The 16421-nt window shown below is 41.0% G+C and overlaps 1 protein-coding gene across 2 annotated transcripts in view; it reads right to left on the reverse strand.

The window, feature by feature from the left end:
* Nucleotides 1-16421, reverse strand: part of rassf7a (Ras association domain family member 7a) — a 50710-nt gene that overhangs the window by 16561 nt on the left and 17728 nt on the right. For both annotated transcript variants that reach the window (XR_004562278.1, XM_034176859.1), the window contains exon 2: nt 1683-1881. Coding sequence is in view for 1 of the 2 variants with exons in the window: in XM_034176859.1 (XP_034032750.1) it covers nt 1683-1785 (103 nt within the window). In the remaining variant the exon portion in view is untranslated. The remainder of the gene's footprint in view (nt 1-1682; nt 1882-16421) is intronic.

The raw sequence follows: 16421 nt of genomic DNA on the forward strand, positions 1-16421 counted from the left end.
TATGATTATTTTAGTTATACTGGCCAACTTATCCCTGTACTTGGTACATTCATTACACATAGGGACGCCAAGAACCCTAATGATTTTGGGATCACAAGGTCAAAGGTCAAAGTTACTGGAACGTACTTTTAAAACATTTTGTGAGCACAATAACTTCTTTTTTAAATGCCTGACTGTCACCAAACGGGTATGTGAATTAAGTATACTGACCCCAACAAGCCTTTTGTCTCTGGGGTCAAAAGGTCATGGTCACTGGAGCATACTTTGTCAAAATCTTGTGAGCTTAATGACATCTGTCTTGATTGCCTGATTGTCACCAACACGCCCATTGTCTTTGGGGTCAAAAGGTCAAGATCACTGAAGTATACTTTGTAAAAATCTTGTGAGATCAATAACCTATTTCTTTATTGCCTGATTGTCACCAAACTCGGTATGTGTTTAAGACAGGGGACCCAAGAAGCCTACTGATTTGGGGTGTCAAAAAGTCAAAGGTAAAAATCAATGAATTGCACTTTGTTAAAGCCTTCTGCAGAAAAGTGTCACTTGTCAATGTTAAGCTCATTAATGTTTGCCTGTGCCGTGGTAGTTTAGTGCACGATGCACTAGTTTTGCTCGGGTTATCATCGCGGATCTGATATGCCTCCAAATGTTGATTTCACACAAGTTTTACGCTGGATGTCCTTCCTGATTAGAAGCCAAAATGTACATAGAAAATGGAGCAATGGCAGACTCCAATAGACTTGCCTGTCACTTGCTGCAAAGTTAGTGAATGTTGGATGGATGATGAAAATTAGAAGCAGGTGCGACTGTTACAGAAAAAGACATTTATCATACAGAAATGTTCTAAATCAGAGAGATAAACTGTAATTTACTGCATGTTTATAGAAATACAGTCCATTTGATTCACAGCAGTTACATTCTGAAAGTCAAATAACTCGTCATACCTCAGCGAAACCCAGCAGATTAGATTTTGTATGAATTTAGCCTCAAAAGACAAACAGAGCGAGGGAGTGAATGTGGTCATCAAGAGAGATAGTGTTTCCACACATAAATGTAATGAATCTGAAAAAGACTGTTTATTGCTTTTTTATCACTCACTCACTCATCTTCAAGCGCTTAGTCCAATTAAGGGTCGCGGGGGGCTGGAGCCTATCCCAGCAGTCATAGAGCGCGAGGCAGGGTACACCTTGGACAGGACAACGGTCTGTCGCAGGGCCACATATTGCTTTTTTGTTACATTCTAGAACTCAAATAGAAAAGTCACAAGTTCACACAACACTGCGGAAATGATTCTGAATGAAAGTAGCCGAGCCTGGTACTTTTTCTCCTCTGTCTGTCTGTCTTGGAATGTGTGCGGTTGAAGTTGCATGTTGTTTGAAATGAGGTTGTTTGTCAGTTTGTTTCTTTTCCCAAACCTAGTTCTGGTTGTCAGCAAGGCTACCACTGGTGGGTTCTGGGTATGGGGGATATATTGTCTCATATTTCAACAGGATGGTGTGAACTTACATTGCATCAAATATAAGTACACAGTGATGTACTCAATATAACCAAGAGCATTTTCCTTCAGATATATGAGTAAGTGGCCATCAGAGACTGAAAACATCAGAGCAGATCGTTATACTGCTGTTGTGGAGGCTGCTTGACAGCTCATATTGAACCACATAGACACAATAGATACTCACCAATGGCCTGAGCTAGCGCAATGACAACATCTTGGCAGGATGTTTCCTCTGATAGGCCGCATACCACCCGCACCACTCCATCCACCCACACTTTCAGTTCCATCTGGGATCAGATAGGGTGGTTTAACGGGAAAAATGGTCTTCAGAGCAGATCACTTCAGCTGGGCTCCACTCAACTCAATACTGCATGGCACAGACTCTGTAAAAGATGCAGGGGAGAGAGTGACTGATTCGCTATGTGCTGATATTATCGATGATGAATCCAGAGATCCCATTTCTCAGCTGTAAGAATGACCTCTGCTGCAGGGACAAGGCAAACTTCTCAGTAACAAAGTTTGAAAACACTTTTGAAAACCAATTTTCCACAAGATGCACTGCTTTGAAGCTCATGACGCATTCATGATACAACCTACGGAAATGGTCATACGCAAAGCTTTTGTTGACGTTCCAGTTTGTACACTAAACTGTCCTGAACTCAAATGTGCTGTACTCAGTGAGAGTGTCAGTGGATTGTATTTTTCAAGGCTGACAGCCCGGAGGCAGAGCGGCGTAGAATTTTTGTCAACTTCCTGGTGGTTAGTTAAGAGCCCTGGCAGGACCTAGAAGCATAAATGCCAATCTGTAACCCAATTAAATGCTCTGCTGCCCTCCATCAAAGCCGTTATGATAGCTTACTGCCGAGGGGAACGGACAGGGAAAGTGGAGCAACTCAAGTGTGCCTATGTTTGGGAAGAGGGGTATTTGTGTGGGTAGAAACACGCACGAGAGCCAGAACACGTCTCTGTATGACTGTTTGATCCCTCTCAGCAGGCCCAAAACTGGGTCTCATCAAACTTGAAGGAGTACATCAGCAGGTAGCAATGTCTGTACCACAGTTTTAAGCCCGTTTAACCTAAATGCATATATTTATGTAGCATATCAGCTCTGTCCACCTGTAGTTTAATAGATGCTTCAAAACACAGTAATAAAATGTTGTGGTGCTTGTAAAAAGTGTACTGCCTCAGGCGGCAGTCAGATTATCTATGGAACTTGGCAAAGTAAATCAAAGCTTGTCAACTCGGTGGGTAAAAGACAACTTTTCACCCAAACAGATGGCGTTCTTTCTGTCTGTCTCTTTGCTTCTCAATGGGAGGTGTTTAACACCGAGCCCCGCCATTATCCTGCCCCTCATTCAGGGCCTGGCTCTGCTCCGCTGGCTCTCTGTAGGGAGCTGCTTTGGAGGAATGCACTGACTTCATCTGCCAACCGGAAGAATTCCTGCTTTTCTTAACAAAGCCCTCAGCCTGCCGCGTTACCCCCTCCACCCCTCTGCCACTGACCCAGCCACCCTGTACCGCCATTACTTATCTGCTATTTAGAAGCTAAACACAAACTCTGTTTACAAGCAACATTTGATCTGATGTGGCAACAACATGACACCACATACTGATGGAATGACGGCACTGCATGGAGACACAAGCAGATCATATGCTCCAAGTTCGAGACAGACACTGATGATCACATATGGTAGAAATTCCTTTGATTTACACCAACAAGGTGATTATATCTGGGAAGAAACATGACATGGAAAGGGAGTGCTTATCAAAAACAAACACCAGAAATTCCAGCACAGGTCACAGATTGAGCTATATGGCAATTTATTATTAAATCTAAGCCAAACCAGGTTTGCACAAGCATATAATTTACCTAAAGTGAATGATTTATGCAGTTCCTTTTTAAACATTGAACATTTTGTATACGTCTGCTGCAAACAAGACTAGAAGAGCATTCAGTAGAGAGTATACTGTGGTGTTAAGTCAACTATGTGCCCAAGTGCCCACTCAAAATAGCATGAACTCAAATCTATGAGTGTTGATTTAACACCATGTCAAAGAGTACTCGGTCCAACTCAAAACCAGTTTGATTTAACTCCAGAAAAGTTACAGTGCACCCTGCAATACCTTGGTATATAAAGTGTATCTCCACCCCTTTCAGGTGGGGGTATTTAAAATGGCTATGTTCCAATGTTTAAGAGAAGTGTAAAAACATTAGAGGATCTTCCCTTTTATCTGAATCTGATAAATAATCCGTTCTGAGCCTTTTTCCAACCTCCACAGCAAATTTCTTGAAAATCTGTTGGTAAATTTTTGAGTAATCTCGTCAAAAAACTAGGGGTGCGGCTGATCTGATCCAATATTGGTGTCGGGTTCCGATACAAAGGTAATTCAAGTATCGAAAAATACCAATCCAACAGAGCAGTACACAACCTGTGGCGTTTTCCGGAAAATGCCACAGGTTGTGTACTGCTCTGTGTACTGCTCAGCGAGGCCACTGCTCTGTGTACTGCTCAGCAAGGGGGGAAAGGGAGGTTTCTGAGATGAAGCTGAGCTGTTTGTTCTGCGCACCGCAGCCAAGGGTTTTAAGGTACAGGAAGCAGCAAATTTAGCCCGGTAGCGGCTGTCAGGTAGCGATTCTCGGGTTCAAATTATCTGTGCCACCGAAGACGGTTTTTCTGAAAAAATAACTAGAAATGTGTGATGAAAAAAAATCAGCCGCTTTGGTGCCCAGAGGCTGTGAGACAGCAGCTCAGAGCACAAGAGCCTCGCTGATGATACATTTAGAAATTTATGGTTTATTTTACAGTTGGAAGGCTTCGTGTTTCCAAAAAGTTCCACATTTGCTGTTAGCAGGAAAACGGTGAGAGAGGGAGAGAGAGGGAGAGAGAGAGAGAGAGAAAGAGAGAGCGGGAGACAGAGAGAGAGAGAGAGAGAGAGAGAGAGGGGCCGAGAGAGAGGGACAGAGAGAGAAAGCGAGCACGAGAGAGGGAAAGGATTTTTTTTTGCTCCAACACTTTGATAATGTAAACATAATTTTCAAGTTGCGCCGCCATTTTGAAAATGAGACTTCTGGTTAATGAGCTTCACACTCGCATGTTTGGCATCATTAGAAACAACAGCTTGTTATGATGCCTCACAGAGCGGCTGGCCGACTGGATGTTATGACGCCTCATGGAGCGGCTAACCAATTGGATGTTATGGCGCCTCATGGAGCGGCTAACCACTCGGATGTTATGGCGCCTCACGGTGCGTGATTGGAGTGATTGGAGTGATTGGAGTTGGACGCCGGTTAAACGATGTCTCCGGAAGTCAACTTAAGTTCAGATTTCTTGTTTCTTTTTGGCTTCGGTGTTCTTTGTTTGTGCCGTGTGACCGGGGCTTTACATTCGTTGCTAGGAAAGTTCAACGTTCATTGTGCCCAACATTCTGGGCACAATGAACATGTTTTCACTGTTATTTGATTTCTTTGTGCAACTGACATCATTATTCAAGCATTCAAAAGGCTATTCCTACCTCCACACAACTCCAACCACACACAAGAAAGTTTTTTGACAGTTCTTGTTGAATGAAACGGCATCTCCCTAACTGGACAGAATTGTGGCGTCATCAGTATCGTTGCTCTATCGCAACTTGAAAATCATCCATTGAGAGAGATACAGAAAGAGACAGACAGAGGGAGACAGAGGACTTCATTTAAAATTTTTACTGTAACACTTGCTTTCACAATGTAAACATATTTCCCATGTCATTAAGAAGGAGAGAGAGACAGACAGACATAGAGAGAGAGACAGAGAGAGGCAGACAGACAGAGAGAGAGAGACAGAGAGAGGCAGACAGACAGAGAGAGAGGGAGAGAGATGACTTAATTTTAATTTTTACTGTAACACTTGCTTTCACAATGTAAACATGTCTCCCATGTCATTGAGGAGCGAGAGACAGACAGAGAGAGAGAGATGCAGACAGACAGAGAGAGAGGGAGAGAGAGGACTTCATTTTTAATTTTTACTGTAACATTTGCTTTAAAAATGTAAACATATGTCTCCCATATGAATAAAGCTCCACTGAAATTAAGAAGGAGAGGGAGACAGACAGACAGAGAGAGAAACAGACAGAGAGAGAGAGGCAGGCAGACACACCGAGAGAGAAAGACAGAGAGAGGGGGAGAGGACTTAATTTTTAATTTTTAAAACATATGTGTCCCTATCAATAAACCTCCATTGAAATTAAGAAGGAGAGCGCGAGAGACAGACAGAGAAAGAGACAGACAGACAAAGAGAGGGGGGGGAGGACTTAATTTTTAATTTTTAATGTAACACATGCTTTGACAATGCAAACATATGTCTCTCATATCAATAAAGCGCCACTGAAATTAAGGAGAGAGAGAGAGACAGACAGAGAGAGAGAGACACACACACATAGAGAGAGAGAGGGAGAAAGAGAGAGAGAGGGAGAGAGAGAGGACTTAATTTTTAATTTTTAATGTAACACATGCTTTGACAATGCAAACATATGTCTCTCATATCAATAAAGCACCACTGAAATTAAGGAGAGAGAGAGAGACAGACAGAGAGAGAGAGACACACACACATAGAGAGAGGGAGAGAGAGAGGACTTAATTTTTAATTTAACACTTACTTGCTATGACGATGTAAACATATGTCTCCCATATCAATAAAGCTCCATTGAAATTGAAAATTGAGGAGAGAGAGACAGACAGACAGACAGACAGAGAGACAGACAGAGTGCTGTCTTTTCTCTTTAAGTCTATAAAAATAAGGCCATAAAAGTAAAAATAAAAAAAATAAAAGTACTTAATTCTTTCACCAAAACGTCAAATCTAGGCTTTCATCTTAGATACACCTTCTGGAAAATTGTAGCTGAACTTTCAGGTCTTCTTTTAAAGAAAATCCTCATATAAAATCAACAAAAATGATAATAATAATATTAAAGCCAACAGAGCTCCGATAACGGATCGGAAAAGTAGCGGTATCAACAGATTCGGGGATCGGGATCCGATCCGATCCGATCGTAAGTGAAAAATTGTGGATCGCTGCATCCCTAAAACAAACATGCAAACAGACACTGGCGACAACATCACTGCCTTAGTGGTGGTAAAAATGAGGTCTTACTTTCCAGATATGATGTAATTTACACAGAAACGTTCTGCAGACACCTCACTAAAATATTTGAAAATCTGTCCAAGAACAAGCATGGGGAAAATAAACACACAAATCTCTAAGTCAACTAAAGTCATTTTCCCATGACACCCAGTTGTTGTTCCTCCTGGCTGACGAAATGTGATCATCTGTACAAAAAGGAAACAAACAAGTCTGAGTGTTTCAGATTGCTGTCTATTCTCACTGTCACAGGCATGACAAGGCAAGAGAACCAGACATCCGCCTGACCCAGCTCTTTTCACAACACAGTTCCAAAGTCCTATTATGTCAGCTCTCATTAGAGAGGCATCTTTCAATTGTTTTCCCTGGGAAATTCATTTTCATGGAGCACACCATCAACAAAGACAGGTACTGAAAATACCTGCAGAAGCCCACCAGTGTATTAGCCACAAATCACTATCCACAAAGCACAAATCTTCAGTTCAAGTGCAGGTTTCTCCTGTCTACTCTTTTTACATAGTTATTATATGACTTAAATTTGCATTAAAAAAAAAAATCATTCTTTCACAAAGATTAAGAATCAATTCTCCAATTTTTAGGTGAAAGCATCACATTTCACCCTCCTGGATAAATGAGTTCCTGTACAGCATAAAAATTTGATAATGAAATTCCAGTTAGGCAGGTTATGGTTGCTGTCAGGGCAACATGGTGGTACAAGTGGCTAGTGCGCTTGCCTCCCAAACAGAATGTCTCAGGTTCCAGACAACCTGTGCCTTGTTCTCTGTGTACACCTGAAGTTGCATCTGGAAGTAAAAGTTATTCTCAGTCAAGATGTCAAATCGTTTGTGGCAACCCTGAGAAGCACAGTGGTGCAAGCAGTTCAAGGTCAGTGTACACCTGAAGTTGCATCTGGAAGGGCATCTGGCGTAAGACCTGTATAATCAGCTCCCTACCGGATTGTTTATGGCATCCCTGTGCAAACACGGGAGAAGCCAAAAGAGGATTGTGCAGAACAGTCATGCAAGCAGCTAGTACAATTTCCTCTCAACAAGAAGGTCCCAGGTTGAAGGACACCTCTGCCCCAAATCCCATGTACACCTGGAGTAGCACCAGGAAAGACTTTGAGGATAAGACCTGTGCCAAATCAACATGTCAGATTCCTATCAGAGTGTTTATGGAAAACCAGAGCAAAAGCAGGAGAAGCCAAAACAAGTTTTTGCAACAAAGTGGTGCACTCTCAAAGAGAACATTCCAGGTTCAAGGCCATACATGCCCCCATTCTATTTGCACACCTGGAATCGCATTCAGAAGGGCATGTGGTGTAAAACTTGTGCCAAATCAATATGCACATCCACATGAGACCCACTGTGGTGGAGACCCCAAGCAGAAATGGGAGAACCCAAAAGAAATGAATTACTCCAGGGTTATTCTCACAGGCAACATGTTCAGCAACAATTATCTGTCCATTAGAGCTGCAATGATTTGTCACTTAAATGATGATTTACTGACTATTAAATTAGTCAACAACTATTTAATAAATGATTATTCGTTTTGAGACAATTTTTAATTCAAAATTCCCTAATTTTAGTTTCTCATAGAATACTTTCCAGTCGATTTTACTCTGGCAGTAAACTGACAGAACAAACTGTTTAAAGGTATCATTGTGAGATCTAGAAAAGACTGAGTGACATTTTCCCCAAATTTCTGATATTTTAGGAACAAAACAAGTAACTGGTTAATAGGTTGATTATTTTCTTGATTAATCGATTATGAAAAAAAACCTTTGTTGCAGCCCGACTGTCTGCTTCATCTTTTGAGAAACAGCCATTAAAGCATCTTGGAATTTGTAATGTCACAAATAAATATCCTCCTTAAAATCAACCATCCTAGGTTCATTTAATTTATATCACTTGTTTGCATTGTCATCAACATCACAAGTTTGACTTCAGTAATTAATGTTTTATGTAACATTTCAGAAGCAAATGCATAAACAATTGCAGACACACACAGGCCACTTTGTACATTTTCCATAGTGAGCACACGCCACTGTGCACACCCATGACAATTCAAGCAATCACAGGCAACCAAAAGTCATAAATTTATTCATATGATGACATGCCGTGTATCTAAATCCGCCCCCTTAACTTCAGGCTACACCCCTGATGAAAAGAACACCCCGCCCATTCCACCCACTCAAATAAAACAGGGCACATGAGGACATTTTTCAGCTGGAAGTCCTTCAGTGTTTTCACAGAAAGAAGAAAATCAAGAAAACATACAATCACTTTGACATAAGCAGAAACAGAAGAGAGTAATCAAAAACCAGTCGCCCACTCCAGTGTCATCAGACACACAGAAGTTCCACCAAAAAAAAAGACATGTGACTGACACATCTGGTGGACTGAAGAAAGAGAACAGAATGATAGCACAATGAAAGGAGGAGGAAAAAGAGTGGAAGACCGTGAGTGTAGGAGAAAGAAAAACACTGACAGAAGAGAGGAAAACAGTGGTAGAGAATAGAACAGTTATTGGGGCCGTGTGCCGTTTCTTATTCCCTCTCATCATCACTCACAGACCCAGCTAACCCGCTTTGCGTCCTTCATCACCCTGTCTACACTTCTGTCTGCCTCTCTTCAATATCAGCCTTCCAGCTCCACTGTGAATTCAACTGGTTGGCAGCACATCCCCGCAGACACCCGGGGCATGATTCGGCTCGCCTCTGCGCCGCTGTGTGAGAATATGTCAGGTTATGAATCAATGGACCATTCGGATGAGCTAGGCACAAAGTGTCAGCATGTTTACTTGAGGACAAAAATGTACATGAAGCTGCCACTCAAGTAAACATCCATGGGGTGAAGCGTAAAGACATTTTTACCCTGAAACACTAGTGGTAGCGTATAAGGTATTGTTATTGGTCATGTGTGTGCACATTGTAACTCGGAAACAGTGAGCAGATTTTCACCAAACATGGCAGGAAAATCTCTGGTGTTCAGATGAATAATTTCAAGAGCAGTCAGTGTTCAAGGTAATAAAAAAAGTCAAAAAAGTGGGATATAAAAGGATGTGAGATATTTCTACAAGAGACAACATTACACTTATATCAATCAGGAAATCATTTGCAATAACATAATATAGTATGAGTGATGTAATGATAACAAACATCACAAAATGACGGTATAATTGTATAAAAAAATACAGCGGCCTACCCGCGTTTGGACAATGCGGATGATTCAGATTTATTGTTATTTTAATTGTCTGTGAGGACATCAATGAAAGTTGAGAGACATAGCTCCTGGACATTATCATTGTGTAAGTCTGTGAGTGGTTGTTCATACTTTTCTTCTTGTTTTTTTTAAATGACTATTTATTTACTATTTTATTATTATTTATAGTGATTTGGGGGGAATTTTCACAGCCTTGTTCACATATTAACAATGTAATAGTCCACATCCATCCTGAGCACTGTGTGTGCAAACATGTTGCCATTTCAGCCATGCCAGTGGAGCTCAACATCCATGAGAGTGTCGCATGGCATTCACCTGCAAATCCGTGTGCCTCCAAAGACCGCACCAGTGTCACTCGACTCAGTGTCAGTGGCTCTCAGGCAGTATGTGTGTGTACTGCTTGATATTTGCGCCCCTATTTTCCTGCAACTCCGGGAGGCATTCAGCGGACAGTCAGACGCCATGCGCGCATGTCAGGAAGACCAATTCAGTGAGATTCCACATGAAAAAGTCATCACCTTTTCACCTGTTTTTCGCATGATTTTGTGTCTACGCCTCCTGTCCACCAATCACGCATCAGTGTGATACTAGCCTAACAGCGTGTGTTGCACGTGACCGTATTTACATTCTAAACCAATACTGGGCTGATTACAACAGTTTTTGTCCCGAGTGAAACAATAAACCCAGAAACATTTAAAAATATATATAGTTCAGGTTAAAAAAATACCAGAGTTCACTTTGAAGGAAAACACTGCTTGGTCTGAGACCTGGACCCAGATAAGTGGCAGGAAATTAATTAATTAATGCTTATTTGTAAACCTATTTTTGTTATCGCAATGGGACGATAGTCTGCTGGTAGTGCACCTGCCTCACAGAAATAAAGTACATGGTTCAAAGCCATGGATGGTTAGGGGTTAGGATTAAAAATGCAGTGGTAGAGCATCGCGAAATGAAGTGGTCATAACAAAGCATGAAAAATGTGTAATGTAGCAGAATATAACAGAATTTGACAGAGACCCAAAAAGATTTTGTTTACTTCTATTTTTTGTTGTTGTGAAGTATTTATTTTCTGAAATAGGTGCTGCACAACACAAATCTATCGATCGATTGAAGTGATTCAGTATAAAGGTTGCCTGAACTTAACATTTTCAGTTTATTCAGTTTAGGATTTTAAGTCAGCCCAAACACTATATATTTTTTAATATTCTTATTTATTTATTTAACCTTTATTTAACCAGAAAAGTTCCATTGAGATTAAAAACCTCTTTTGCAAGGGAGTTCTGGCCAAGAGGCAGCAAAAGTTGCACAACAATTAAATTCACACAATTAAAATTACATACTAATTAATACAAACAGTTACAATTTAAGGAAGTCATGTTAAGTGCTCTCAATCTGGACTTAAAAGTGCTCAATGAAATAAGTTCAGTTAATATGCACTGTTCCTCTGATGCATTTTATTTTCTTACTGAATATCCACAATATATAATCAAATTTCTTCTTTAACAAAAAAGACAGCAGTCTCAGTGGAGTTCTAAAACTCTGATCTACATCCATTCTTGCATTAAAATCCGGAGCTGTTTCAACACAAATAAACCCAAATACACCCAAATGAAAAGCATATGTGCAGCTTCACAGGCACACCCTTTAACATGATTGCCTTCTTTTCATTCGTGCTTGATTCATATCTCTGCAGCATCGGGAAAATACCAAAAGACAAACACCTCCAATAGACCTATTACTGCTCTGTAGCTTCTCTACACTTAAGCCCTGAGGCTACATGAAGAGTGAGTGCCTTCGTGTGTGTGTGTGTGTGTGTGTGTGTGTGTGTGTGTGTGTGTGTGTGTGTGTGTGTGTGTGTGTGTGTGTGTGTGTGTGTGTGTGTGTGTGTGTGTTCATGAAGAATACTGAACATGTCATGTCCGTGCACCGGTCAATGGTGCAAGCATGCACATGTAGCATTAAGGTCTATCATTATGGGAACTTGATTCAGCTCAGAGCCATTACTGCACGCGAACACACATGAGTCCAAGGAACAATGGCGGGAGCAAAGGTCAGAGTGCACATCGCACAATGGTTCAGAAGTGAACCACACACACATACAGCAACAACCAGACACACAGTGTGAATGCACACAAATAGCTGCACTATTTCAAAACAGAACCTGCAAGCATGGATTGCTTTCGTTGAACTGCACGGAACAGACACTGGCGTGAGAGGACAATGACACCGCACTGAGAAACAATTTGCCCTGTGTGCCATTCTGCAACAGGTTGGCACGGACACACAAACACCCAAAGAGCCAGTAACATGCTGGCACCGTGCAGCCTGGTCTCATCGGTTCTGTGGAGACACTGTTGTTGTTACAGTTCCACCCTCAGTAGACAGCGTTGCCACTTCTGTGGCCTCTGACGTCACTGTGTTTTCTGCTGTGTAATGTAACACCAGCTTTTGGTGTGTCCACCATAGAAAAGACACAATGAAATAAGAGCAAATCAGATACTTTCACTGCTGTCTGTCAACTCTTATTTCTTATTATTCCACAATCATCATCATCCAAAGCTTCAGTCAACTAAAAAAGAAAGAAAAAAAACTCTGATGTACTAAACATAAAGCAAAATAAAAACACACAGAAACAGTCTACACCATGCCCATAGTTTGCTACAGTAATTAGAGTCATTTTATATGGACCTGTGATTAAAAAAAACAAAACTTACAAAACTTTCTCCTATTACACTGTATTTGGACCACATCACTTTTTAACCAAAATATGAGCAACTTTCATTTTTTATCTCTCTACAAACTGTTGGTGGCTTTTGTCACCATATTTACTACTTTTATGCTCATTTGACCATAGATAGCACAAAACATACTGTACCTTTTTGGAATTTTTATGGTCAGACAATTATTGTGTTGTACTTTTCAACATGACTGGGACATTTTTAAATTTTGAGCCCGGTACAATCCTTCTTTAACCCCTACTTGGCTATCGCTACCACTACAAAGGCAACATTTTTATGCCAACCATGATATACTGAGGCTGGACTGTCTATTCCTGTGTACTCCAATCAAGGGTCACGGGGGGTGGGGGGAGGCTGGAGCCTATCTCAGCAATCACAGGGGGAACGCCGGGATGCCTGTCTGTCAAAGGGCCACATACAGACAAACACATTCACACTCGCACTCAGATCTACTGCCAATTTAAAGTTTCCATTTCGCCTAACCTGCTTGTTTTTGGAAATGGGAGGAAGATGGAGAACCCAGAGGAAACCCACATGAACATGGGGAGAACATGCAAACTCTACATTGAAAGGACCAAGTGGGAAGTGATCCCAAGACCCTCTTTCCATGAGGCAAAAATGCTAACCACTAATCCACTATGCCACCCAGAAAATTAACTTGAGAGTAGTTCTTGTGTTAAATTTATAATGTGCAAATATCAATACAATCAAAGCTGTGGGCTTTGCTATGTTTTTATAAAGTCTTTGTATTGTATCTTTCACAGATCTAATTCCACCATGAAGACAGATCTGAGCCCCAAATCAGCCAACAGAATTCATTATCAGCAAGGTTCAGGGCTCAAGTTCCGAAGGTCATGTAAAGCAAAACACGTGCAATCTGAAGGGTCATATTACAGTTTAATAAGTTACTTCATGCATTGAAGATAATTTGTACTTATAGTATAACAAGGTAGTAAAATGCAGAAACAAATAAGACAACCTCAGCTGTTTTTTTTTATATAATTTCATTGAGGCCTTAGCAACACTTCAAACAGCCATCTGTTAACTTTGTGGTTCATCTGTAACTGATGCAGCTCTGATTTTCAAAAGAAATAAATAAAATAAAATATATGAGTTGGTTTGTTTGCATTTCGGTGGTAACAACATAGTGTTTCACTTGTACGCAGGTGTTAGCCTATATGTATATGTAAAACTGCATTTATTGAAGTGACTGTGTTGTCACTTGTGTGAGAATGGATTTGCCGTATGATTTTCCTCATAGTAGTGAGCCAGGCTGCAGCTGACACGCGGCTTGCTAATTAGACTGAACACTTGCCTGGTTGCCTGTGAACAGAGCTTCAGTGAAGCTTCAACACACCTGATGAATAATGCATTTTTTTTGCAGCACATTAATTTCACAAACATTACTCTGAGCAAAATTCAAATGCATGTGACCAACCATTTCTTTGAAAATATCCAGGATGCACACATCTCTGTTCTACTGACATGCTAACAGCACAGTGGAAAAGCATCAAACTCATACTTTAACTCATACAGAGGTTATCTGCCTTTTTCATTTTAATGATTAGCTCATCCATGTGCAAAAATGTGAGTGTGAAATGAGAGTGGCTTGGTAATTCATTAATGAAGGGAATGCAACTATCTCTCATTCAAGGACAAAATATACACAGTAACAACTTTGTGTGTAGCAAAGCAGGCTTGTGAGTGAAATGCTGTGGGTTCGACTAACACATCAGCTTGCAATTGTAAAATCTAAGCTGTGTTAATACCTGTCAAAAAACTTTCCTTTGCAACATAACATGATCTAATTTAATCTAATTAGTAATTATCTAAGGAGCATCATGTGATGGGGGAGGTGATGGTCTAGTGGTTAAGTGTTGGGCTTGAGACCAGAGGATCCTCGGTTCAAATTCCTGGAAGACTTTCCAGTTCCTTATCATACCTCAGCTTTTTGTCAAAATATCATTGGTGAGCTTCCATCTAAAACCTGCGTGTACACTGAAAAAAAGAAAATACTTGAAGCAACTTAATTGAACTGTGTCAATTGGTAACACCTGAATGAGTTAAGTTCTTTGAAATTAAGTTAATAAGTTGGGTAGTGTTTATAAAATAGGTAGATGACATTTTTCAGGGCCCCTCCATACATGGTACGAATAAGTACAAATCAGGGCGAATCACGGCGGAACAGCTCATATGAGCAAACCACAAAAACATCGAGTCGATGGGCAGGCATAAACGATCATGCTGCGACGGTGTCGTGAACGAGCATGCATGACACCATTGCAGCGGGAACACAATGCAAGCAGCTGGAGCATGTGTAACCACATTGTGCAGCTGCTGTGAAAAAAAAAAATGCCACCCACAGAATTCAAACCTGCAGTTTACAAAAGCTCTGATTGCCAGCCAGAAACTTTACCACTGCACTACCATCGCTGGCCTGTACAAGGTGTGCAAAAATGCCTGAAATCAACAAGGAGATGGACGGATTAAAAAAATAAAACCACACACCATAAAAAACATTGCATTTTATTGAATCCCCCTTATCAAGCGAATAATACAAGTATGAACCATCTGCTCCTCTGTAGATGACCCATGGTCACAGACTTACAGTCATGAAATGACATAAATTAGAAGCAGGACGCTCTTATCATGTCCACATCTGCTGAACCAGGCGTGTCCAGCCGAGCCCAGGCGCGTGCCCCCAACGGCGCGCTGCAGGACAGGAACAGAGCTCACATGGGTGACGTGACATTCAGATCACCCACTGCATGTTATGATTTGACGGTCCGTATCACCTGGAGCAGCATGTCAATGTGCGTGCAGTCAGCAGTCTGCTTCTCGGTAGGAGGGGTCTGGTTAGGTTTAAAACTCCAGCTTTTGCGGGCTTCTGTTATTCTTCTCTACAAGAGTCAAGACAGAAGTCAGACTACCAGAGCAAGAATTTTAGCTGAGGAAGCTTCTGCGATTAGAAGGGAAACGTCCTTGCGTCAAGCAACCCAGTCCAGTCGAAGATTCAAGCTTCTCTACTCTCTGCTTCCCTGTTGATTTACTGCTGGTGAACTAATGACTTAGGCGCTATTATCCTGACCAACTGATTTTACTCTCTGTCTGAGGTGCATTTGCCGGGATTCCGGAAGCTGCCGCTGTTTCCAGAGGACTAGACTAACCTAGCACTGGCATTTAATGTCTGCTGTCAGTAGTATTCAAGAATTGAAACTATAGACTCTGCACCAAGATGGACCATTTGTACCTTAATAACTGACTTTTTATATCTTTTGTAAAAAACTTGTAACTGTTAGAATGGCCCAAGCAGTGAGTCTGGTCTGTTTGAGGTTTCTTCCTCAAAAATGCCAGAGAAGTCTTTCCTTACCACTGTCGCATTGTGTGCTTGATCTGGGGGAGTTGGTATGGTTTGATCATACTCATGCGAAGCGCCTTGAGGTAACATTGCTGTGATTTGGAGCTATATAAATACAATCAATTGAATTCAACTGAGATTTTGAGTTAGCCATAGCAAGATTTTGAGTTAGCCATAGCTGTGTTTTGCTCCTCACACAGCAGATGAGCCTAAGTATATCTAATTTTACACATTTCATATCCAAACTGGATTCATCATAAAGACTAGAAAGGTACTGCAAACAGATAAAACTGACAAAAGATATCATTCTTTTTTCCTCATCAGATTTTTATGATGCCAGAAATCAAGAATGCTTAAAATAGAGATAAAGGGAGAAATTTCAAAGCAGAACAGCCCAGAATTTATGCAGACCTTTTCACTACAAAAATAAACATTAATATATCTAAATCCATCATTATTCAAACATACCAAATCATTCACATAATA

This window comes from Thalassophryne amazonica, chromosome 8, assembly GCF_902500255.1.
Source record: "Thalassophryne amazonica chromosome 8, fThaAma1.1, whole genome shotgun sequence".
Classification (NCBI taxonomy): Eukaryota; Metazoa; Chordata; class Actinopteri; order Batrachoidiformes; family Batrachoididae; genus Thalassophryne; species Thalassophryne amazonica.